The sequence below is a fragment of the Corythoichthys intestinalis genome, chromosome 7 (assembly GCF_030265065.1).
Source record: "Corythoichthys intestinalis isolate RoL2023-P3 chromosome 7, ASM3026506v1, whole genome shotgun sequence".
In the NCBI taxonomy this organism is placed as follows: domain Eukaryota; kingdom Metazoa; phylum Chordata; class Actinopteri; order Syngnathiformes; family Syngnathidae; genus Corythoichthys; species Corythoichthys intestinalis.
The window spans coordinates 33,200,315-33,227,540 of NC_080401.1; the positions used below are offsets into that span (position 1 = coordinate 33,200,315).

Consider the following 27,226-nt stretch of genomic DNA (forward strand, 5'->3'; position numbering starts at 1 on the left):
TTAGCACCATTAATAAAAAATTATTATTATTATTTATTTTTTAATTATTTTCTTTTACAATCATCGAACAATTGCAGCAAACCTTCCAGACAAAATGGATTAGACGTCCATCGCGTCCAGCCAACGATTTATTTTTTATTTTTTTTTATTTGGTGTCAATGGGTTAAAAACTTTGAGCAACTGTCTTTAACGAAGTCAGCTATACTGTGTGTTGTCTGTCCCTATAGGTTAGACATGACTACAGCCTGATTAAAGAAAGCTCCTGCGGTGATCAATCATTGCCAACAGCCTCTCAAAATATCCACTTTCTTGATTTTATCCCCTTTTTCTTTTCTTTGCAGAAAGGTGTTTTTCCTTGAGAATCACTGGTTCAATAACAGAATAGTTTGGTTCCACTTTAGTCATGTTTGATTTGTCAATAGTTTACTTTATTTTCTTTAGATTTTATGTTTGAATTCTGTATGAAATTTGTTCACATTTAGGGTTTTTAAAGAGTTTCTGTCATAATATTTCTTAATAATACAAGGTCAGTGAATTCCTGACCTTTCCTTTTGTAAGTTAATCAAATATCAAACATCCTCTGTATCTGACTTCCCTTCCAGGTGATGATAAAGAACTAATCTGTATTTTCCTTGCGAGTATACCTGATAAATGCTCTCGTCTGATTGGTCACGGATGGGCTCGTGTCCGGCCTCAAACACAATGTACTATGGCGTCGGAAGCACAGGGAAGAGACAGGGAAAAGAAAAAAAAAAGAAGTGGAAGAAGTCGAGAGAAAGTCAACCAGCATTTTTTTCAAGAACAGCTTAATCATGCACCCCACAAACATGCACATTGTGAGAATATTTGAACCCAGCTGTAGTTCCATTAGTAGCGAGGGGCTGTCTCCCCACACAGTGCGCGCACACACACACATGCACGCACACGGGCAAACCAAAAAAAAAGTGGGGGAGTGGGTGGGCTCAAGTAAGGCTGGCGAGGTTACCTGGTAGACTGGATCCTCCAGATCTTCTTCCAGTATCGTCTGCAGGCGAGCAGAGCCAGGAAAAAAAAGGAAAGAGGCATAAAGGGTTAAAGATGGAGGAGCAGAGAGCGTAGGTGGAAGGCAAAGGCAAAAAAAAAGGAAAGTAAAAAAGCGTCTCCGGCTTCTCATCTTTCGGTAATTTGGCAATCATGAGAGAATAGGAACAGAGAGCACAAAAGGCAGACAGCGCCGCTGTTGAGACCTTAAGTGTTTCTTTTTGCTCTCATTATTTTTCTAAGCTAAAGCTAAATTCAAGCAAACCTTTTTTTTCATCTAATGCGCTCAATGTTTGTTTCTTAATGCTCTTATGGTGATATTTTTTATTTTTTCAGGACATCCGATAATCTGGCCTTCACTGACTTTTAAGGAAAACGGATTGATGAATGTACCTGGTAGACGGCCTGCTCGCACTGTTTGTCCTTCTGGGCCTTCTTCTCCATCTCCTCACGCTGCTTAATCTCGTAGATGAGCTGGAACAAGTCCCGAAGGTCCAGGATCACTGGTTCTGCCTGAGGGATGGGGTGTTGGAGTCTCAATTACAAACACAAACTAGAAAATGCCATATCTGGAGAAATTGCACGGGGCTGCTTTGCTCTCCCATGGGTCACTTTCTGTTAATTTAAGGGCATTTTTTGGATCACTTCCTTGTTAACTCATGGGCTGTCATTGAAGGCGCAAGACGTCCGATCCATTTACCGTAACTTTCTGACTATAAGGCGCACCTGACTATATGTCGCCACCCACCAAATTTGACACAAAAACAACATTTGATCATAGATAATGTAACCAGTGTGCCCGCGCCGCACCCGTTTTCTGATCCCCACCTTGTTTAGGTCAGGACTCAAACCTGCAGCACACAAAGCGTCCACACGATAGGAGGCGGAAGCACTAACCGCTAGGCCATAGGCATCAGAGGGAAGGGTTTTTCCACGCATGGCTCACACACGCGGACCTGTGTGTACCCATTACAATAAGCCGCACTGGACCATATGCTGCAGAGGTGGTCCTCACTGTATTATGAGATATTTACACAGAAAGATATTAACCGATAACACTTTATTTGACAGTCGCATCATAGGAACTGCCATAAGATCAAATGGACTACCATGAAGCTTTGAACAAATTGGCTTCAAGAAGCTTCATTTGGCCATCACTGCTCCTTTGGGGTAGAAAGTAAACCTCGGCTGCCACCCGCTTTTAACACTGTTGTCGTCCAAGATGCCTCCTAGTAGACCTGTCGCGATAACAAATTTTAGTGCGCGATAATTTATTTCGTAAATTATTGCGATATGTGATATTATTGCACCCCTCCAATTTGAGAAAAAAAAAAAATACAATAACACTGTGAGAATACAGTATATATTAATAGATCACGTACACCCATTTAAATGCAGTAAATGTTTACTCTTAAATTCAAAAATACTTTGTAAGAAATCACAACTAAAACAATAGACCATGGCTCTTTTAAGTACAAAGACAATATTAATACTGCACAGAAACACAGAATAAAATGTGTTTTTTAAAAAATAAATAAAATTCCACTTAATAATTTAAGCATCTCGGCAAATGAAAACTTTTCCCCTGATAGCTTCTGCTATGACGTTCCATGTGTAATACAGTGGTACCTCTACATACGAAGTAAATTCGTTCCAGGAGCTTGTTTGTAAGTCGAAATGGTCGTATGTCGAGCAGGATTTCCCCATAGGAATACATTATAATTCAAATAATTCGTTCCACAGCCCAAAAACCCACACTACATCCTTAATAAATACTGCTATTACTATTGCAAATAGCAATTACAAAGAGCAAAACAAATAAAATATTAATACAAATCAGAATAACAATAATAATAGCAATAATAATAATACAGTACAGTACCTGTAATAATGTAACGAATCGGGTTTTTTGCTGTACCTGAACGCACCGCAGGGCTGACGGTGAGCAGGAGAGCGCTATTTTACTTTCTGTTTCGATCCTGGCGTCAACAGCAGTGGACCGTCGGCGAGTTGATGGAATAAATTATTAGAAACCTGACGAAGCTGGCGATTTCTTTTTACCACAATAAGAACTGTCACCTTAACTTATAAAGACTGGCGAACGAAGGAGGAACGCTGACCGACACCGACATTCTACGGCCCTATTGTCGACCCAGTTACGGATGCACACACCATGCTTATATTTTGCTATCATTCACATCTTCATTTCAATGGTAAGCGTCACCTTTTCTTTCTTTTCCTCCGCCTGCACTAAACTTAAACTGCACTAAACTAAAAAAAATAGCCTAAACCATCCGGCGGGCTGGTCCCAGAACGAAAATGCATTTTGCGTAGTTGGTAACAAGGGAGCTGAACCATTAACAGCACGTCAGCCGCATGTGCACGCGGGGCGATAAATCGCAGCGGGAAAATTACCACCTACATTATTATTTACCGTGCGATAAATGGAATTATTGCATATTGCGACAGGCTTACCTCCTAGCATGCATTGCAGTGCTACAGATGTAAATAATAATTAAAATTCATGTTCTGTGCTAATTATTTCTTCAGTTACTGTTCCAGTGATTTCATTAACTCATTTGCTCCCCAAAAGGAATAAATACATTCCATTTTTAATTGTTTCACACTCCCAAAGACGTATTAATGCGTCTTTTACGTTTTTTTTTTTTTTTTTCATAAAAGACATCTCTGGGTCCTGATACAACTGAGCTCCAAAGCACAAAGCTGAAAATCCATTTTAAAGCAATAAAACTTGCCACTGAAGGGCAGTAGCGCATTTGGTAAGACCCGCAACCCGATCCAACAGCAACGAGCAGCCGGGCCGCATGGTCGGAGCGCTGGCGGAAGCGGAAGGCGGACCAAGCAGAACTACTGAGAGGACGCCCAGGATGCCAGGCGCTGGACGACCGAGCAGAACGACTGGGACCACCAGTGCTCGCCGAGACAAAAAAAAAAAAAAAAAAAAAAAAAATCCATCTTTATGAGACAGGGAACGATGAGGAAAAAGTTTACCTGGCTGTCGCTGCTACAACAGTGTCATCTCGGCGACAGCAGTGTCATCTCTCAGTTAGTTATGTGTAAATAAATTGTTACTTTGCTATCAAAAGCTCTATATGTCTTTTATTCATGATACTTTGTAAAAGGAAAACATTATTCAGATGTTTGGGATGTAACTAAAACAAAAAATAGCTGTGTTAAAGTCAAAAGTAGCAACTTATAGTCAGAAAATTCCGGTAGATTGGGAGGGGGAGTGAGCAGTCTTTCAGTTGACGTTCGCAGTCAAAATGGATTGGACGTCTGGCGCCATAAATGGCACAGAAAGACAGCTTTCATAGCATTCCTCCCAGTTTCAATGTATTGCACGTCTACGGTTATCAACAGCTAGTTAATTTTAGGGTGCCATCAGGTCATTTTCTGGTGATTTTGGGAAATATTTTGGCATTCCAGGGATCACTGCCTGTACATTTTGGAACATTTCCTGTTATTTTAGGGCATTTCCGGGTCACTTCCTGTAGATTTTTGGGCTTTTTCAAGTCACTTCTCGTTGATAGATACTCATTGCCCTCCCATTATAAAAGAATGGGGCCATTGGAAATGAATTGGGATGTTTTTGATCAGATTTAGGTGTTTTCAGCAAAAACATTTTGTGCACCTTGATTTCCTGAATTTGTAAAATGTGTGAATTATGTGAACTGGATAAAAACTGTGGGACGAGATAGTTTTTGAAATGTAATTTTGTTGCCACTGCAAACAGATGGGCCTGTTTAATTCTGAAGAACTATCAGTTTTGCCACAGAGGTAAACGCTAGGGGTGAAATCGAAAGAGGATGTGTCGCATGAATTTTGTGATGTTTTGAAATTAGAACAGTGACAATCCGACACAGTGTGCTTTACCGCTTGCCGAAAAAGTAGACAGGAAAAAAAAAGTCCATTTTATATGTGGGAGCTTTGCAAACAATCCCCACAATTATGAAATTTACACAAAAACAAGCCACCAATCGAGTGTATTGTTAGCAGCAGCAGCTTTCATTTTCACATCTGTGACATAGTGTTCCTTCATTGTCAGAAAAAAAGCCACTGTCTTTCAAACTGGATTACTGAATGATCATTTACAATTGACAGAAACACTACCAGCTTCTCAATCAAAGACAGTTTATTTATGAAATAACTTTAAAGCAGGTACAACAAAAAGAAGGTTGATCTGTTCCCTTAATTTAAATGTTTTAAGTTGTAACAGGGGTGTGCCAATTACTGGTTTCAAGGTATTCAAAACAGCAAAAATTTTCCGTCATACCGTCCCTACAGTATTAGCTATTTTTTATGTCCCAAAAATGCAGGGAGAAATCCCTCGTTTGCAGCTGCAAGGCTCAACCCTCGCCCACCCGTTGTTGTTCAGTGTCAATACGTCAGTTGTGCTAAAAGATGGCTGGAAGAGGTGAAACTCCTGAACTTTTTCCCCCATCGAAGAAAACGAAATCGCTGGTATGGGAATACTTTGGCTACAGAAAATTTACAGACAGCCACGGCTTAGAGGAGGAGGGCCGACCGACATGTAAAACATGTTTGCGGAGGGTGGCAATACCTCCAATATGATGTCGCAGTTATACAAAATGAAAGGTTAGTAAACACCGTCATGAACGTTTCCCACCAGCTACGAGAGTAAACTCCAGCGTGTTTAGTGACTAGCGTTGGTAAAACGTGTTGAGAAAGAGAGTGTGTGTATAATGTAAACATGATACGAGTCATACACACGTACTTTTTATGGAAAATAATTCAATTATTTTTGTTCTGATGGTAATAATGTTGAGCTGTGGGTTTAGGCTCACCTAAAGGACTGCATTCATTTTAATTTTATTTAGATTTTTTAATTTTATTTACCGTAATTTCTGGACTATGAGGCGCACCTGACTATAAGCCGCCACCCACCAAATTTGACACGAAAACAGCATTTGTTCATGGATAAGCCGCACTGGACAATAAGCCGCAGCTGTCCTCACTGTATTATGGGATATTTACACCAAAATATATTAACAGGTAACACTTTATTTGACAGCGGCATCATAAGACTGTCATAAGACCAAATGAGCCACCATAAAGCTTTGAACCAACTGGCTGCAAAGCTTCCTTGCTTCAAGAAGTTGCATTTGGCCATCACTGCTCCCTTGGGGGAGACGGTCAACCTCTGCTACCAACTGCTGTCAACAATGGTATCGTCCAACGTGCCTCCTAGCATGCATTGTAGCGCTACAAATATTAAATAATAATCAAAATTCATGTTCTGTGCTAATTATTTCTTCAGTTACTCTTCCAGTTGTTTCATAAATTGCTAGCGCTGGTATTTGGTAAAACCTTATTTGACAGTGGCACCATAAAACTGTCATAAGACCATCATAATTATGACATGACACTGCCATGAGCATTAATGATATCATGACAGATGTCATTTTGTGTCATCCGGCAAATTATCTCACTTTTGAATAGATGCAAAAGATCCGAGCTGGACATATATGGAGTGTTGGTTACATAATTTGCCAGATGATACGTAATAACATCTGTCATAAGTAGGGTTGTTCCGTTCATGTTTTTTTGCTCCTGATCCGATCCCGATCGTTTTAGTTTGAGTATCTGCCGATCCCGATATTTCCCGATCCGATTGCTTTTTTTTGCTCCCGATTCAATTCCAATCATTCACGATAATTTTTCCCGATCATATATTTTGGCGATGCATTAAGAAAAAAATGTATAAAACTCAGACGAATATATACATTCAACATACAGTACATAAGTACTGTATTTGTTTATTATGACAATAAATCCTCAAGATGGCATTATTAACATTCTTTCTGTGAGAGGGATCCACAGATAGAAAGACTTGTGACTTTGTATATTGTGACTAAATATTGCCATCTAGTGTATTTGTTGAGCTTTCAGTAAATGATACTGTTTCCATGCCTAAATGCATGATGGGAAGTGGAACCATGACTGTGCGTAGTGCTACCAAATGATATATCTTCTCTGCGTTGGGAAATAACATATGGTGTTAAGAAAAAGATCAATTGCTACCTTGCTTCCCCACATTGCTTCCCATAATAATTCTAATCGTAGGGAGAGGGATTGTAAGGCTTTAGCCAATTAAAAAAAGGCACCAAAGGCTGCCAAAATTCACTCTACTCATTTTACGCTGGCTTTTATCTCTCTATATAGGTAAAACGGCGCCATTACAGATTGAGCGCGACGATGTGTGAGTGGGTCGTGCAGCGCATGCATTAATTGCGTTAAATATTTTAACTTGATACATTTTTTAAAAAATTAATTACCGCCATTATCGGAATAAATTTGATAACCCTACCTTAAGCCTAAACTAAAGACTCTGGATGAGTGTAACATATTATGTTTGTAACGTTAAATACAATTAGAAAACGATTTAATTAAAATATATATATTAAAAAAAGGCATGGCCGATATTTTTTTGCCAATTCCGATACTTTGAAAATGACGTGATCGGACCCGATCGATCGGCACATCTCTAGTCATAAGCATTCATTACGGCCATGATAGTGTCATAATCATGTCATAATTATGACGGTCTAATGGCAGTCTTATGACACCATTGTCAAAGTGTTACCTATTAACCCAAATAATGAACAAATAAGCCGCACTGGACGATAAGCAGCAGGATTCAAAATTAGGGACAAAAGTAGCGGCTTATAGTCTGAAAATTATGGTAACATTATACTTACAGTAAGTTCCAATTTGCTAATGTTTTGAAAAATAAAAATCCTGTTCAATGGAAAAAAATAAAATATTTTTTAAAAAACCCAGATATATCAAAGTAACACATTTTAGAGCTGTAATTGCAATACCATGTGTTAGGGCCTCCGCCCCTCCCTCCTGAGGCCTGACCCACCTTGGGCAGGTTTGCACGTTTTTAACTGATTACAGGTTGGGACGGGTGGAGCGGCCACAAGTGTGGACAATTACCATCAGCCATCCTTAAAAGCCAGTGGATGCTTCCACCTCGTTGCCCGATCAGCTCGTCTGTTTCCCACGTCAGTTGTATCTCGCCTTACCTATATGATATCACTGATCACTGGCTCACGACTACCTTGTTCTTGCCCCAGGTGCTGTTTTCTGCGCGCCCCTCGTCGGATTCCGCGCCTGCCTCCCTTCCGAGCTCCCTTGTCTTACGCCAGCTCAGCATCTCCGAGCCAAACAATCTACAACAGCCACTTTCTTGTAATTACCAATAAAATACTACTGGCCACAACCCCCGTGTGTCAGCATTTGGATCCCTTCTCGTCGCACACCCTAACAACTATGATACCCTGAAGCCATTGTATTTTGGTTTAAGATTATCATACTGTCAGAATCTCATACTGGCATATACCTAAATGGTAATATACTGTGTGGTGGATGTGAAAACAGTTCATTTTTGAGCAGATCTAGTACGTCTTTCGATATAAACCAATGAGTTAACAAGAAAAATGTTCAAGGTTGATAATAGCACCGGCCCTACTTTGACAAAGGTGAAAAAAGGACAGATATCTGCTTTTAAATGTACGTATTCTGTAAAAGTACCTTTACCAGAAAAACACAGTTAACTTCCTAGCACTTCTCTGAGTGTTTCAACACTTACAGTACGTCGACTGTCAGTGAAACAAGCGGAACAAGCCTTCGACTATGACAAGAGTTTCAGCCTTAATCAATTATTGACCGCCAGCTTTTTGCGTAGTGCACTCGGAGTTCACAGACGGAATGCCGCCGTGCATAAAGCACAACTCTATTTTAGCGCCGCCGTTCCGTGAGACAGTTTCTCCGCCTTGTGTCGCTCTTGACAGGCCCGGCCCGAGGGGGGGTGTGAACGTCTGCTTCTGCCGGGCCGCCGACACCGAAACATATTGTCATGCTGTCACATTCATCTCGCCTTTAAAAGTAGAGATTCAAACCGTCTTCCTCTCGCAGCCCAAGTGACTCCTTTTTAATGAAGCCAGGACACCAAATCAGATTCAAAACAAAATCAGAGCTGCGTGAAGGAGGAAGAGCGATGAAAAGGACAAACATGCAACACTGTTCTTCTTTAGATGAATAAATTACTTTGTTTGGAGGTCTTAAAATGCCTGAAAACTCACTAATTGCATCCTATGAAAATATTTGCACTTTTGGAAATACCTTATCACCATGTAGCACCCCCAGGAAACAGGCAAAAATGAGACGCTAACGTAAGGGTGTCAAACTCATCTTTGACACAAGTCACATAACAAATGTTTAACTCGTAGGGTGGTTATGTTTGCCGACAAGAATTGACACATTTAATCGGCTAATCAACTATTAGTGGATAAGCAATTGGGAAATAATTATTTGGATAGTTAATTGTTTAGCTTTTTTTTTTAACAAAAATTGTGCAAAGTCTTTTTTTAGCCTCTTAACAGCAAACTTCCAATGTGTGTCCTTTTGAAAAAAAGACTCCTGAGAATTTTTTAAAGAAACCTAATCAGTAAGAAGTATAAATCCTTGACTTCACTATCAGCTGACAGGAATAGGAGTGCAGGGCCGATCCCTAGGAGGCCTATTTTCAAAAACTTAAAATTCAAATATTTTCAAAACCAAAGCTCTTAGCGACCTAAAACCAAAAACAGGCACCTCCCTTAGGCATATGCAGTGGTATGAAAAAGTATCTGAACTTTTTAAAATTTCTCACATTTCTGCAGCAAATCACCATCAAATGTGATCTGATCTTTGTCAAAATCACACAGATGAAGAATACAGTTTCTGGCTTAACTAAAGCTGCCCAAAAATGTATAGGTTTTTATATTTAAATGAGGATATTATACAAACAATGACAGAAGGGTAAAAATAAGTAAGTGAACCACATTTAATATTTTGTGGCCTTCAACCAGACGCTTCCTGTAGATGCAGATCAGTGTGGCACATCGATCAAGACTAATCTTGGCCCTTTCTTGTTTACATAACTTTTGCAGTTTAGTCAGATTAAGTGATGCCTGGCATTAATCACTGTCATTCATTTTTTAATGTTTCAAAGCGTATGCAGGATGCTATTTTATTACAATAATTGCCTTGAATCCTCAACCAAAGCATTTTTAAGCCAATCCACCAGCTTGTATGCACTAAAACTTGTCCTGTTTCCACCTAAATCGGCCGTTAGAACGCAGTGTGTGTTTGCGTTTATCGCAGTGAAAGCGCCCACGACGCTCTGCCTGGCCCGGCCCCCTACGGGAAGCTGTGGCGCAATGTCTGTATGAGCTGTCTCGTCAAGTGATAGTGAAGTCTATGTATAAATACTAGAGATGTCCCGATCCGATATTTGGATCGGATCGGACGCCGATATGGGCAAAAAAATGCGCATCGGTATTGGATCGGAACACGGAAAAATTCCGATCCAGACTTCCGATTCAGTTTTTTTTCTTCAAAATCCGGTCCGGGTTTTCCAGCGCACCGATTTACCTAATCCATTCCAGTTTTTGCTTTGGTTTCCCTAAAATCCGGTCCGCATTTTACGGCACACCTTCAACACACTACATTTACATTACCGTCTCACAATTTACCAAGAGACTTTATCGGTAAAAATGTCAGCTGTGTGGGATCATTTCACCTTAAAGGACGACAAAGACGAAGAGGCAGAGTGCAACATATGCCACAATAATGTCAAGCGTAGTGGTAAAGCTGTAAGAAGTTTTAATATAACCAACCTAATCAAGCATTTAGCGAAATACCACCACAAACAATATAAGGAGTATGTTAAGAAAACCGAAGACAAAAAGAAAGGTCCTACGCAACTAACACTGGCAGAAACTTTTGCTATGCGTGACAAACTGGCACTCGACAGTCCCAAAGCCCAGGGAATAACAAGAGTCATTGCCGAAGAATTCATTCTGGATGACGAGCCATTATCTCTCGTGAGTAAAGACGCACCATCCAACACTTATGCTGCATTCCAGAAAAGTGGGAAGTCGGATTTATCCCACTCGGATGGTACCAGTTCCGACCTCAAAGCGTTCCAAGCAAATGTAAACAACAAAGATGGCTGATCGCGACGAGGTGTTTTTTATTTTGGCCATCCAAAGACATTTTGACCTCCAGCGAACCTGCCTTCCTATAAGCGATCAAATAGTAGAGGAAAAAAGACAGCTGCGTTATAGCCCACACTGTAAACTGCCTTTTTTTAGTTACATCCTTTGCCGATCATCAATATAAAAACATAGCACAACAAAGATAATTCACTGTATGAGAAAAAAATACATGACGTCTCAAATAAACTTGATTTACTTCATCATTGTGTTATCATTCAATACGTTTTCATGAGCGCCATTTTGTCCAGTGACGTCAGATTGAAACAACTTGGAAGTCGGGGTAGTTATTTTTTCTCCGACTACGCGACTTGGACCTCCCAGTTCAAGTGGCGTTCCAATGATATTTTCCTAGTCGGAGGTCGGAAAAGTCCGACATCCCACTTTTCTGGAACGCAGCAATAGACCTGGGTAATGCCAATGCTCAACTCACGGCTTTTGCTCAACTCATGCCGCTGGATAAAAAACACAAGGATACCTGACTGCTGCTGACAGCCGCTACAAACTACGTCAACGTCGTTTTACTGGAGATAATAGATATCATATGTATATAGAGCTAGATGCAAAACGACAGACTCGACTGCGTTGGCAACATTGAAGTATTGGAAACCAGATGCGTTAGTAAACAGCCGCCATCTTAAAGCAGAAGACTTCCCTAGTAGGCTGTTGTGAACCTTCCAAGCGAACCTAATTAACTTTTTATCTAAAATACCCCTAAATCGGCAAAATCTTGACTTGAATCTATCTTCAAAACAGTTTTTAAACTTTCACATGTCGAAAGTAGACAGAAGGGAAATTATGGAATAACGGGAGCAATTTTAACAACTTTAACAGTTGATTCGCAAAATTAAATGAATTGAATGTAGTTTGAAGCTGCTGATACAGAATGGGGACTTGAGTATTTTATTTACTGTTTTAAAATGTTAATTTGATACTGAAATAGTATTTTATTTAAACCTGAGAGGCTTTTTATACAATTTTTGTAACTAATGCATGAAACATTAAAAGCATCTAATAGCTTGGGGGATTTGTGGGATTTTCCACTGAGGTTGATGGTGTGTTTTGCTTTTTTAAGACAGTTTACAATATTATTTGCACGTTTTACTGACTGACTATGCCATTTCTGTTTGTTATTTATAATGTTTTGTGTTTGTCACTAAATAAAAAGGTCAGTTTCTTGTTACCAACCGTTGTGTGTTATTCAAACTCACCTAATTCAGCTGGCTAGTTGTTATCAAGAGTACTAAAACCTTTTTAACATGAGTCTGACAACTATGTAAGGAGGCTAAATAACTTTAAACTTTAACACATGCTCAGATAGGTCGGTATCGGCCAGTATCGGTATCGGATCGGAAGTGCAAAACAATATCGTATCGGATGTGCAAAAACCTGGATCGGGACATCCCTAATAAATACATTAGCTCCCCTGTTGAACTGGAGTGCCATCCATCCATCCATCCATCCATCCATCCATCCATCCATCCATCCATCCATCCATCCATCCATCCATCCATCCATCCATCCATCCATCCATCCATCCATCCATCCATCCATCCATCCATCCATCCATCCATCCATCCATCCATCCATCCATCCATCCATCCATCCATCCATCCATCCATCCATCCATCAGCTTTAGTAGGGAAGCCCAGACTTCCCTCTCTTCAGCCACTTCAACCAACTCCTCTGGCAGGATCCCAAGGCGTTCCCAGGCCAGCCGAGAGACATAGTCTCTCCAGCGTATCCTGAGTCGTCCCCGAGGCCTCCCGCCTGTGGGATATGCCTGGAGCACCTCTCCAGGGAAGCGTCCAAGAGGCATCCGAACCAAATGCCTGAGCCACCTCAAGTGGCTCCTCTCAATGCTGAGGAGTAGCGGCTCAACACCGACTCCCTACCGGATTACCGAGCTTCTCACCCAATCTCTAAGGGGGAGCCCGGACACCCTGCGGAGGAAACTCATTTCGGCCGCTTGTATCCGGGATCTTGTCCTTTCGGCCACGACTCACAGCTCGTGGCCATAGGTGAGGATAGGAACGTAGATCGACTGGTAAATCGAGAGCTTCCACATTAAGCTCAGCTCCTTCTTCACCATTACGGACCGGTGCAAAGTCCAAAACTGGAACTGAACTGGAGTGGTATTCCTATTTTTTTTAGTTATAAAAAAAAAAAAAAAAGTTTGCTGAACCTAAATGTATCTTTTTGATATTGCCCTACCTATCTTGGCACATGTCACACAGCAAACAAAGAAATCTGGAAAGCTTTTCAGGTGTAAATTACACTTGCAGGTCAAGCTATGGCTGGTCACAACCTTCGTATATAAAAGTAAGCTTATAATAGCTACATTTACTCAGACTCACGTCAGGTAAATGCCAGCTAAAGCTGACCGATAGCACTCGGACTGGGTCGCCTTTGGTGACAACCAATTTTGTGATCTCTGATCTATGCCGCAATAAGGTGTGCATGTGTGACTGTGCTGTTTGTGTCGCCGTGAGTCAAAGAGCAGCGCCCGGGAGGATGGATGTGCCATTAGAGCCGGTGACACACACTCAAACTCCCATCGACTCAGCATGGGAAATCGATACGGCGACAGAGAGAGCTGGCCGGATGCGAACAGAGCACAACAAGAGGTCCGGAAAGGGCTGAGGTATTGGTGTGGAATTGAACACAAAGCTCCACGAAGTAAATGGCGCCTTGATAAACAGCACAACGGGACAAGAGCCGCTGTGCAAAGGTCCTTATCTAAATGTCAAGAGGTCGGCGGCTTTGAGAGGAATCTCATGAATTATTCATAAAGCTTGTTGAACAGCATGAAAATATCCAAATACTGACCGACTGCGCTGTTTTGATGGCCACAAAGCGGTGGTTGCCTTCCTTTCCGCAGACGTAGCCAAACGCTCTGTGGTCCGTGATGTCCTTGGCAATGTAGGATATCTCATGGACGGCGTGGTGGTGTTGCAGAACCTGAAGGGAGTGAAATGTATCAATCACTAGAATTGTGAAACATTAAAGGTGCTATTGCATACTACAGCAATTGACTTTAAAATGATGGCTGACCACCCCACCTAGTGGCCATAGTTAGCTGGGAGAGGCTCCAGCACCCCCGCGACCCTCATGAGAATAAGCCGTAGAGAAGATGAATGAATGAATGATAGATTGAATAAAATCTATGAAGGCTTAACTCATTCACTACCAAAGTTGTTTATAATGTTCAACTGCTCATAATGAAAGAACATAAAAGAGTGAAAACAAACCTATTTTTATGATGAAAAATGGGAATCTAAACTTTCTTTTAGTAAGTTCTGTGTTCATGTAGCCATTGAACATAATATTCTGTGGAGCAGGGGATGTTTGTTAGTGAATTATTTAACTCATTCATTCCCAGCCATTTTCACCGGAGCAAGGCCCTTGCCTCCCAGCCGTTTTACTGGATTTTGACTGATTTTGCAAGGCCCACAGAAAATTCTGTTCTATTGCTATATAAACATGGGACCCACCAAAAGAAAGATTAGACTCTCTTCTTTCAGCAGGAAAAAAAGTTCGTATCTTTTTCCATTCTTTAGAAATTAGCATTAGAAAACAGCTTAGTTTGAGCAATTTACCAATTTCTGATGAAAAAAACAGGGAAATTGAGCTTTTTGTGAAAGCATACATTTCAAACATAACTTTGACTTTAACACAGCTATTTTTTGCACAAGGTACATCCCAAACATCTGAATAATGTTTTCCTTTTACAAAATATCATAATGACCAAGACAAATAGAGCTTTTGATAGCAAAGTAACAATTTATTTACGCATAACTAACAGAGATGACGCTGTTGTGGCCGCGACAGCCGGTTAAACTTTTCCCTCATTGCCGCCTGTCTCATAAAGATGGATTTTTTTCTGTCTCTACGGGGTCTGCTCGGCGAGCAGCACGGACTCAAGGACATCATTTGCTGCACTGCTGGTCCCGGTCGTTCTGCTCGGTCATCCAGCGCCTGTCCTCCCGGGCGTCCTCTCGGTTTTTCTGCTCGGTCGTCCGCCGCCTGGCATCCTTCCACAGGCGCCCCGGCCGTGCGGCCAGCCCGTTCATTGCCGTTGAATCGGGTTGGGGGTCTTACCAAATGCGCTATTTATTGCTTTAAAATGGATTTTTAGGAAAAGACGTATAAATACGTCTTTGGGGCATTGAAACAATTAAAAATAGAACATATTGATATGTTTTTGGGAGCAAATGAGTTAATAATGAAAGTCCTCAGAATTGCTTCATTCTCAGCTACTTTTGCCTCACCCACATTTTTTTTTCCTTTGGAAAAACCAGAAAGAGTTAGAGATATTTGCAGTCTGCAGCATGTTACACAACGTTTTCTATTCAGTTTTTGCTCTGTAACCGTTCTGTCTTATATTCAGACTACAGGGCATGATGGACAATTCGTTATTTGGATTAATTCCGATAATTTTGTGTAGCTTTGCACATTGCAAAAACAAATGCGACTTGTAGGTGTTTGGAAGGCATACCTGACGTAACAAGCATGCGGACTGTAACATTTTGTAATGTGTTGCACGGTTTACAAAAGTAAATATGATACCTTCGAGAGGTCACACTTTTGAGACAATATTGAGGATTGTAGCCTACCAGAGCAAACATTTGCTTAAACAGATAGCTTCACATGTGATAGCAAGAAGTAAAAGGTATGTTCTGCACCTTTGTCCGCCGCTTCTCGGTCGCGACTGTTTGTTTTGCCTAACAGTGGTGACATTTTTCACTTGTTGATTGAACATACAGTAAGGAAAGTAAGTATTTCAACACCCTGTGTTTTTACAAGTTCTCCCACTTGGAAATGATTGGTGGGTTTGAAATTTTCATGGTGAGACACAATCTAAAAAAAAAAAAAAATCCCTAGATCAATCAGGTTTCTGAGCTGTCACTGAGAAATATGTAGTTTGAGTTTCCTCCAAATATTTTCTATCGGGTTTCGGTCTGGAGACTGGCAAGGCCCCTCCAGAACCTTGATATGCTTGTTACAAAGCCACTCCTTGGTTTTTCTGGCTGTCTGCTTCGGGCCATTGTCATGTTAGAAAACAGTCACGACCCATTTTCAATGCTCTAACTGAGGGAAGGAGGTTAATCCCCCAAATCTCATAATACATAGCCCTGGTCATCCTCTCTTTAATACAGTGCAGTCGTCCAGTCCCATGTGCAGAAAAACACCCCCAAAGCATGATGCTACCATCCTCATGCTTCACAGTAGGGATGGAGTTCTTGGGGTTGTACTCATCTTTCTTCTGACATGACAATAAATGACAATGACAATAAATTCATTCATTCAAATTCATTCATTCATTCTTCCTCAAAACACTATGAGTGGAAACAGGAAGTTCCATTTTGAGCTCATATGACCACATAAATTTTTCCATGACTCCTCTGGATCATCCAAATGGTCACTGGCAAAGTTAAAACAGGCCTAGACATGAGCTGGTTTAAGTAGGGAACCTTCAGTGCCATGCATGATTTTAAACCTTGATGTTTTAGTGTATTACCAACAATAATTTTGGAAATTGTTGTCCCAGCTCCTTTCAGGTCATTGAGCAGCTCCTCCTGTGTAGTTCTTGGCTGATTCTTCACCATTCTTGGGATCATTGAGAACCTATGAGGTAGATCTTGCATGGAGCCCCAGTCCGAGGGAGATTGATAGCCATGTTTAGCTTCTTCCATTTTCTAATAATTGCTCCAACGCAACGGTGGATCTTATATCACCAAGCTGCTTGGCAAATTCCCTGTAACTCTTTCCAGCCTTGTAAAAGGTCTACAATTCTGTCTCTGGTGTCTTGGACAGCTCTTAGGGGCGTATGGTGTGGACAGGTGTTTATATGCAGCTAACGGCCTCAAACAGGTCATAAAATCAGACTCATATAGTCCACCTCCACTCTACTTATTTAGGAGAATAAGTGGTGTGGAGGTGGACTTTATAAAGGTGACTAACAGGTCTTTGAGGCTCACAATTCTAGCTAATAGACAGGTGTTGAAATACTTATTTGCAGCAGTATAATACAAATAAATTGTTTAAAAAAAAATCATACACTGAGATTTCTGGATTTTTTTAAGATTGTCTCTTACAGTGGACAAGCACCTGCTGTTAAAATTTCAAACTCAACCATCATTTCTAAGTTGGAGAACTTGCAGAATCGCAGGGTGTTCAAATACTTATCATGCTCCCTATAGGTCAGAGATAGAGATCCGATTTATATCCACATACGAATTAGAACGAGGTCCGATTTGAAAAAAAATTTGGACTGTACTGTTTACACTAGAGATGTCCCGATCGATCGGGATGCAGATCGATCGGATCACGTCATTTTCAAAGTATCAGAATCGGCAAAAAAATATCGGCCATGCCTTTTTTTAATATACAGTGATACCTCGGCTCACGAACGCTTAAGCTCACGAACTTTTCGCCTCAAGAACATTAAATTCGCGAGCATATAGTCTCTGCTGACGAACTAGTTTTCGGCGGACGAACCAATTCACGCGGTCGAAAAGCGCCACGAGAAGCTGACGCACGCTCACGGCGTCCCAGTTCGTCCCCTCACTTTCGTTGAGTGCGGACGTGGTTTGTGTTTGATAGAGATTTTGGACCATATTGAGTGTACTTTTGCTATTATGGGGCCGAAAAAGAGTTACCTACAGTCCTTATGGAAGGTGACTCGTGTTACCAATTCGCCCTCGACTGGTAATTGGCGGTGCTTTCAGCTTCCCACCGTAGTGAGAAGTGGACCGGCGAGTCACGTTGGCTCGTTGTCGTCGGTTGTCTTCGGTTCGCCCGATTTCCTCTCCAGAAAGGTGGCGGCGTGCATACAAACACCCAGAGGCGTCGGATGGCTTTTATTAACAACCAAAAGCATGTGGTGGGCACAGCAGTGGAGTCTAGCTAACTGCGCACTTTGCCGGTAACACTCTCCTTCCAAACAGTAACTCCCTCCCTCCTCCCACTCCATTCCATCAAGCCATCAACTACCATCACAAAGGTAAATAAAACGACTTTATTATACAGTACAGTTTATTTCTTTAATTATAACACAATAGCACAATTATTATACATAAAATAAGGTATATTTTTGTGTAGTTTTAAGGCTTATTTAGTAGAAAATTATGTTTTATGGGGACCTGGGAACGGATTATTCTCATTTTAATGGTTTCTTAACTTTTCGCCTTACACACACTTTCTGGGAACCAATTATGTTCGTGAGCTGAGGTATCACTGTACATATATTATTTAAATCGTTTTCTAATTGTATTTAACGTTACAGACATAATATGTTACACTCATCCAAAGTCTTTAGTTTAGGCTTAAGGTAGGGTTATCAAAAATATCCCGATAACGGCGGCAATCGATTTATTAAAAAATGTGTCAAGTTGAAATAATTAACGCAATTAATGTATGCGCTGCACGACCCTCTCACTCATTGTCGCGCTCAATCTGTAATGACGGCTTTTTAACTATATAGAGAGATAAAGGCAGCGCTTAATGAGAAGGGTGAATTTTGGCAGCCTTTGGAGCCTTTCTTCAATTGGCTAAAGCCTTGCAATCCCTCTCCCTATGATTAGATATATCATGGGAAGCAATGTGGGGAAGCAAGGTGGAAATTGATCTTTGTCTTAACACCTTAAGTTATTTCCCAAAGCAGAGAAGATATATCCATTGGTAGCACGACGCACAGTCATGGTTCCACTTCCCATCATGGTTCCACTTCCCATCATGCATTGGGGCATGGCTGCAGTATCATTTACTGAAAGCTCAACAAATGCACTAGATGGCAATATTTAGTCACAATATACAAAGTCACAAGTCTTTCTATCCGTGGATCCCTCTCACAGAAAGAATGTTAATAATGTAAATGCCATCTTGAGGATTTATTGTCATAATAAACAAATACAGTACTTATGTACTGTATGTTGAATGTATATATTCGTCCGAGTTATATTCATTTTTTTCTTAATGCATTGCCAAAATGTATATGATCGGGAAAAATTATCGAGAATGATTGGAATTGAATCGGGAGCAAAAAAAAGTAATCGGATCGGGAAATATCGGGATCGGCAGATATTCAAACTAAAACGATCGGGATCAGATCGGGAGCAAAAAAACATGATCGGAACAACCCTAGTTTACACTGCATGAAAAAAATCAGATGTGTTGCTTTCAGAATCAGAATTGACTTTTACTGTGAACCTAGCCTTGGTTTGTTAGTTCATTCGCTGCTAACCCTCCCACTTTAAATGGACTGGACATCAATCGCTGACAATGGCAGTCAATGAGTTCACACTAGAGGATGTCTTACCATTTTGACACTGTGCTTGAAGCATCTACTTTCGGTAGAATGGCATACAATTGTTGCCATGAATTTATGTAGCAACAAACACCCTCATTGAGGGCCCATGTTAAACTGTGGCCTGTTTAGATAGAGGGCGCCAAGCTGGCATTGCCCAAGGCAGATGGCAGTGTTATTGCTTTTTGCAGGGGGTGGGCTTTCAAGGGGGGGCGGGGGGTATCAGTGACAATCACAGCTCGGCAAGCTGTCGAATTGATCGCTTCATCTGTTCCCATATGACAAAAACACCACAAGTCCTAGAAGTCAGGCTAAAATGTGCAGTCTGTTGTTCGTGCCTGTGCCAGATGCATGCTGGGAACACACACACGCGCACGTGCACGCACACACACCTGTGACAGAGATGTAATCCTAAATGAGTCATTTATAATTAACAATTAGACTAATGATTATGATCGTTCCCCCTGATTGACCTGAAAATAGCAGCCAAGGCGACACACAACCCAAAGTTGTTATTAAATTATCTCTGGGAAAGTGTGTGCGTTTGTGCGAGCGTGTAGGTGACAGAGTGCGCAGAACAGCTTGAAGGGGGCAACGGCCTCTCCAAATTCAAATTGATTTTACGTCTCAAGAGCCAAAAACGCGACAATCACCTCTGGACTGAGATTGATTGATAAACTGCGCAAGTTGCAGCCCTCTCATGAAAACAAAGAACAACTTTTGAAAGGAGTTACTGAGGGCATATTAACTTTTTCCTGGTACTTTAGAATTGTTTACTAAAAACAAAAACAACAAAAAAACAGTATGATTAATCTGGGACTGTGATTTTAACATAACACAGACACATGACTACTTTTGCTTCCATTACCTTACCAAGTCACTTCAACATAGTTCCTTGGCACTAAGATGTCAATAATTGGTGGCAAAACACTGCTTTTGTTTCAATGAAGCATCTCAATCTAGTTCAATATAGTTGTCGCTTGGCACCAAGATGCCACAAGATTGCGCCAAATGAATATTTCATTGTTGGCATGATCACAAAAGCAGCTAAAAGATGGGTTTTTAGTTACTATTGGAGGGAAGATTCCCCCAAATGGATACATGAAAATGTCAGCATAACGTCAGTGGCATACAATGTTAGTTTTTGTGCAGATTTCTCCAGATTTCTATTTGTTTGTTTATGATACATTAAAAATTCCCCAAATTCCTTGTAATCGTGCATGTAAAAAAAAAATGTTTTCAAAACACTGGACTAGGCATGTGCCGGTTACCCGTTTCAAGGTTTACCGTGTTATGAAAACATCACAGTTTCAAAACCACTAAAAATTTCCATCATACTGAAGTACGGTACTAGCTATTTTTTTTTTCAATGCAGCGAGAAATCTGTTGCTCGGAGCGGCAGCGCTCACCCCTCCCCCTCCGGTTGTTCTTCTGTCCTGTGTCTGTCGCTGTGCTGTAGAATAGACACAATAGCTGAAGGTGTTGAAACAACACTAAAAAAGTCGCTAGTATGGGAGTACTTCGGCTACTGCTAGGCAACAGACAACCGGACCTCCAACATGATTTCACGTGACCACCATCCATCACTTTACACCAAAATTTAAGGTAAGTAAACGCTGTCATGAACATTTCGTCCCAGCTACGAGAGTTCACTCCAGTGTGTTTCGTGTGTCTAGGGATGGTAAACAAATAGTATGACGTAAAGCTTGTTAGCGTGGCCAGTTAGCTTATCGAGACGGCTAACTATTTTCTTCTCTACCTTTAGCCTATTTTGTAAACCATTGTAAACATCTGTTCAAAATAACCTTTTCATAATACAGCCTGTGGTGGTACTGTATTTCTCTCTAGCAACTTTCTGTGTTGATAGAGGGTGTGTGTGTGTATATATATGATGTGTAAATAATAATATGAGTCATACACACGCACTCTGTCTTTTTCTCTTGCTCTCCATTAATATTCAACTAATTAATATTAATTAGGGGATGGGAATCGAGAACTGGTTCCTATAGAGAACCGGTTCCGTTTGTTACAATTCCATGAAATCGTTTGGCAGCTTATCTAGCGATTCTCTTATAGATTCCAACCAGCACGATTTACGTCACGTAACTTACTCATGTTACACACATTCGATTCAGCAAGTAAGACTACATGACTACTCAAAGAGGGACCACTCACCAAGAATAATTTGAAGAATTGTCGCCGAGTTATCTTGCATTTATTTTCACAGGCCAGAAATCAATGCAAAGAAATGGTGATTTTTCCCAAAAAGTCTATTAATGGGTCTATCGTATTTCTCGTGGAATACTCTGTAAGAAAAATATATATGCATCTAAAATAATCCTAAATGATTTTATTAGCAATTTTAATATTACTGTTAGAAAGGTACCTTGGGTATGCGTTTGTTCCCATAGCAACCAGTCAATTACTTCCTGTTATTGTCCTACATCACACGCGCTGCGTATTCTGGGACCGAGAATAGGAGTAAGGTGCGCATTTCAAGCAGAGTGTTAACCACCTGTTCACGTGTGTGCGAGGAAGTGTTAATCTGTGTGTATCCATGAATGAATGTAAGTATTTCCTCTTCATGTCATAAAGTTCTTATGATAAGTTAGAGCCGTTATCAGCGCGACCGTTTCGTGTTTTTACTGTTACGTCGGCTGGTTGCTCCCGCTTGTCCTCGCTGCGTAGAGGAGAGTGTTGTTTACAATATATTCGCATTGCACATTTGTGTTAAGCGGGAATGAGTTAGTTTAGCATCTTAATCTGATGTTGTACAATATGAGCGTAAAGTGCTTAGTTTTTGCCACTTTTATAGTGAAGATGACCGCACGTGCACGCAGCGTGCTTCCAGGTTGTGCGTGCGCACTCGCGCCCCCCACCTTTGTGTTCATTATAATGCGCGAGTCATGTGTTATTGACTGCTTTACAATCAATTTGCATTTTGTTATTGCATCAGCTCTAATATGATGAAATTTTCTTTCCTTTCAGAACCACACATACAGTGGGGAGAACAATTATTTGATACACTGCCAACATACAAATACATCAACATCTTTCCACGCATGCGCTCATCTGCTCATTGAGTGATTCTCATATCAAGTGCCATTGCCTGTAAATAGTTGTGCCTGTTGCCAAGTTGGATTAAACGTGCCAAAGACCAACTCCACTCTCCACTCCTTGTGGTCTAACAGACACGCCGAGGCGAATGAACCATAAAACATATTGAACCCAGAACCTCATACAGTCCATTAGTCCGAATTAGAATCGATAAGAGAACTGATAAAGAATCGAATCGTTAAGCAATATCGATTTTGGAATCGGAACCGTAAATATCTTATCAATTCCCATCCCTAATATCCATAGTAGTAATGGTATGTGTTTTACATAAAATTAGATCATATATTGTTTAATTCCAGTTTTATTTTTGTTGTTCTATTGTTGAGGAACTTGAGCTGTGAATTTAGTTTATAAGTTCTATTTATTTCAATTTTATTCAAAATATTTCAGTTATTCATTTTTTGTTATTGATTTATTTTAACATTATATTCATGTTGATGTTCCAAATTACAAATATGCTGCGAAAAAAAAAAAAAATCCTGTTTAATGGTTTTTTTTTAACCCATACATCTCAAAATAACACATTTCAGAGTTATAAATTGCAATACCATGATACCGTGAAACCGCGGTATTTTTGCTTAAAGTTATCATACCAACAAAAAATGTGTTGCAGTCGTCAAACTCAAAATGTCAGAATTTTTGCAGCCCTCCCCCCAAAAAAATTGTGTTAGTCATTTTCTGACATGTAATATACACACACACACACACACACGCATATGAAATATTCAAGTGAAGAGATATTCAAATGATTGTATTCTGTTTTTATTTACAAGAAATCAGTGTAATTGGGGTTTATAGATTTTGTTAAATCATATTAGTTTAGCATGCATGCTTCTTGCCAATAGAAAATACAAGCTTCTTTCCCCCGACAGACTGTCGGTGACAATGAAGTATGTTCACACAAACTCAGTCAATAGCGAGTGATGTCTTGTTTTCCCTTCTGGCGATCGTTCGGTGTCTCTGTTACCCAACCCAAATGATAACAAAGCCTCTGATGACTAATTAATGTAGTGTAGACAACCCTGCCAATACAAGTGAAGGACTTGTACATTGTTTGGTCCACACAAAGACAGGTAAGGGTGGTTTTGTTGTGTAAAAATCCCTCTTTCAATTAATTGAAATGCCAAGACATTGGAAGCCGAACAGATTTAGACACCTTACACTTGAACAAAGAATGTATATGTTTCTTACTAAGTGTGTGTGGCGATCAACACACATCATGTTCAAGAGTTGCATATGTGTAAAAGAAATAATCATTTTGCCATCAAAAGTACTTTTTCAATTTTGTTTTTCTTGATTTATATTTTGAAGTGTCACAGAAGCTAAAAATATTAACATCAGGTGATTCTTGTGAAAGCTAACCATGTCCCGTTGCTGATTACTACATAATGGGAAAACAAAACAAAACAAAAAAATTCTAGTGAAAGGGGAGAGTTGACTTTTTTTGGTAGGTTCACTGCTTGTATTGGTTTAAATAGCTGGCAATATGTGGAGCTTTGAAAACAGTTGGCAGCTAAAAAAAAAAAAAAGTGCCAAAACTGCCTGCGCGAAAGTTTAATGACCAAATGCTTTGGTTTGTTTTGACATATTATTTTCCAGGTTCTGTGTCCAATCCCGATGTAAAATCAAAGCTGAACTGTTTCATGTAGCAAATGTTGTATCGGGAAACGACATTTGATTGCAGATGTATTAATACCAGAGGTGGGCAGAGCAGCCACAAATTTTACTCAAGTAAGAGTAGCGTTACTTCAAAATAATATTACTCAAGCAAAAGTAAAAGTAGTCATCCAAAAAAGTATTTGGTGAAAAGAATACTCAAGTAATGAGTGACATTGTGAGTAACTGCTTGCATTTTATATTAGTTGTATTGACTTCATTTTTTTTTTTTTTAAACAATGGTATTTTTTTCTCAACACAAACTTACAGTATCTATATGAACTGTTGTTATAATAATACTGTACAATAACCCATTACATAGCCACATTAAGCCAAATAAATACAAAAAAATGAAAAACAAATCTTTTAATTCCGCCGAGAGAAAAAAATATGACAGAAATGAAGAATGATGAATTATTTGTCCAAAGAGCATAAGTACCCTCTAGTGGAGAAAATAGTTCCTAGTTTAAATAGTGAATAGCTCTCTCATTACTATTATGAATTTAAAAGGATCATATCTCTATTTTTCAGTGGTCAATCAGCGCCAAATAAAAACTGGGAGAGAGGTTTAAATCCACGCTTTCGAGTCATGTTGAGGGCAGCGCTCTCTGTCAAATACTTAATTTTTTTTACAGTGCTATTAAGACGCCACATGATTGAACAGGCTGGAGTGATCATAGAACTGCAAGCTTGCGTTTGGTTGGTATAATGGAGTCATATTATTATTGCTGCGACGTCTCATTGGTGAAATTGGTAGAGTTACTCTTGGCATCGCTAGCAAAAAATAAATAAATCTAATATTTAGAGGAAAAATTTAATGACTCTTGTGTAGCCTAAAGTACCGAAGTAAGAGTAGCGTTTTTTTTCTTCACAAATCTATTCAAGTAAAAGTAAATTATGATTTAGTAAAACTAGTTTTAAGAAGTACATTTTTTCTCAAAAAGTTAAGAATATGTAACGGACCACTGTATATTTACATCCACATGATTTTAGCTCATTGTAAAATGTGACTGTGGAGTACAACTGTTTTCCCACACCTGAGCCTAAAGTAGGTTCAATTTTCACCAACATTCCAATGAAACAGTAACATTGTTCCGCACGTGTACATTTCCAATAAGCGTGCACGTGTCTGAAAGCAAGCTTGAGAAAGAGGAACATGCCCTCTGTTAAGATTAATGTCTCCTCTCCTCTTCTCCTCATCTCAAGCGCCCCCCTTCCTCCGCTCCGGACGACCTTCCCTCTTCCGAGAGAGAGCGGCCATCCATCCTGGCGACCGAGCTGGCGCATCCATCCGCCCATCCGGCTGAGTGATGCGCAGGCCGGGAATGAGACTGTCAAGAACCCTGAACCTCAGCAGAGTCATTCCGGCTGTCTCTCTCTTTCTAGCTATCCATTAGGACTGATAGTGAGGACGGCATATCGCTATAGTTAATATTAATGTGTGCAGACAGAGGACAAAGTCTCCCTATGGGAAGCTTTACTTTGACATATGCTTGCCTTTTCCCCGACCGTCTTCCGACTTGGTCCGCCTCGTGTCTTTATTCCGTCGTCCCACTGTCTTGGGGCTGAGACAAAGACTGACGACGAACATAAAAAGAGGCATGACAAACGACACTGCCGGCGGGATGAGCTGGTCCACGTGAAATATGGCCGCCACGCGGGAGGCCACCGGTCACCGGCGCCGTGCCTCTGAGTTACAGCTGGATATGCACCATCGACGTGTAAATCTTGGGGCTCAGCGTCTCAGCTAATAAAGGCGGGTACGAGCAGGGCATCTGGCTGCATGTTGCTGCTTGGCACATTCACGGTCATTCGGATAAAGTGAGGCGGGCTGGTGTTGCAGTTATTTATGGGATGTCACAGAAACACATGCTTATGCTGCGTGTTCTTGTAAAATTAAGCAGAGTGATCAAACCCGAAGAGGAAAAAAATCTCATGTGACTACTCAGTATTTTGACCAACAATAGGAAGTCCGGTCAAATGATTTGGCTGTTTGAACACTAAGCAGAGGCTCTTTTCCGCCGTGTGCGACGAGCACTTCGAACACAAAGAGCAATCAGAGTGGACATTGAGGGGGAAGTCAGCACAATGGCCACTGATGAATGCAGTGGCCAGACAGATTTCTGTTGCCTACATCAAAACTTCACGGTTACTCTTTACTCGTGTAAAGTTAAGTTGTATAAAACACACAAGTTAATAACTTTCGGCTGCCATTGACAGTGATAGACAAACCAGAGTTGCTTTAAAGAGCATACGACATGAGAAAAAAAAGTCTTAAATGGCATTATTATGTGAATTAGAATAATATTTTGAGACGATTCGACTATATACAACAATTTAGCAAAGCGCAGATGACGAGAAATTAGTCTTTTAATCTGCCGGTTAGCCACGCCTACCATTATAGGGCTTTAGCGTCCCCAACAGGTGGATGACGTTAGCGGTAGACTAGGCTCATCGGTTTTACTATTCAGCCCATTGAGGGGGAATTATTCCGAACGAGGAAAACGCGACGAAGAGAGCCGCAAAATGTCATTGTTTCAGTCTCTCTACTCCAATATTTTTACAGGATATTCTTTTTATCCACGTATTTTCCCCCAATAGCTATATAAATGGCTTGAGAAGGACCAGTCAGCCCTTCGAGGGGAACTATTCACAACGAGGAAAACGCGACGAAGAGAGCTGCAAAATGTCATTGTTTGTCTCTTTACTTCAATATTTTTACAGGATATTCTTTTTATTCAAGTATTTTCCCCAATTGCTAAACAAATGGCATGGTCATGACAAATAACAGTCTTGTGCTAAATGGAATACGAAATAATAAAAATGCATTTATTCAGGACGACAGGGCAAAATTACTCCATAATGGTCAAAACTGTCGACTTCACCTTTACTGTCGCACCTCCCGAACGATATTTTATGACACCTAAATCGGACATATGTCATTTCCCTTCCCCGGCTTCGGAGAATGTAAACAAACCAAAAGGCGTGACAGCTAGCTGACATGCTAACCCGAACCGAGTGATGTTTCAAAGTCTTCCAA

General features: G+C 40.5%; 1 protein-coding gene across 13 annotated transcripts in view; it reads right to left on the bottom strand.

The window, feature by feature from the left end:
* The window catches only part of dab1a (DAB adaptor protein 1a), a 552,095-nt gene that overhangs the window by 74,414 nt on the left and 450,455 nt on the right, over nucleotides 1-27,226 (bottom strand). For 10 of the 13 annotated variants that reach the window (XM_057840958.1, XM_057840955.1, XM_057840956.1 and 7 more), the window contains 3 exons: nucleotides 13,935-14,066; nucleotides 1,414-1,533; nucleotides 986-1,024 (listed from right to left, as the gene is read on the bottom strand). In XM_057840958.1, coding sequence (XP_057696941.1) covers nucleotides 986-1,024; nucleotides 1,414-1,533; nucleotides 13,935-14,066 — 291 coding nt within the window. Of the gene's footprint in view, nucleotides 1-644; nucleotides 708-985; nucleotides 1,025-1,413; nucleotides 1,534-13,934; nucleotides 14,067-27,226 lie in introns of all 13 variants that reach the window. The other 3 variants (XM_057840964.1, XM_057840967.1, XM_057840966.1) reach the window with 2 other exon arrangements.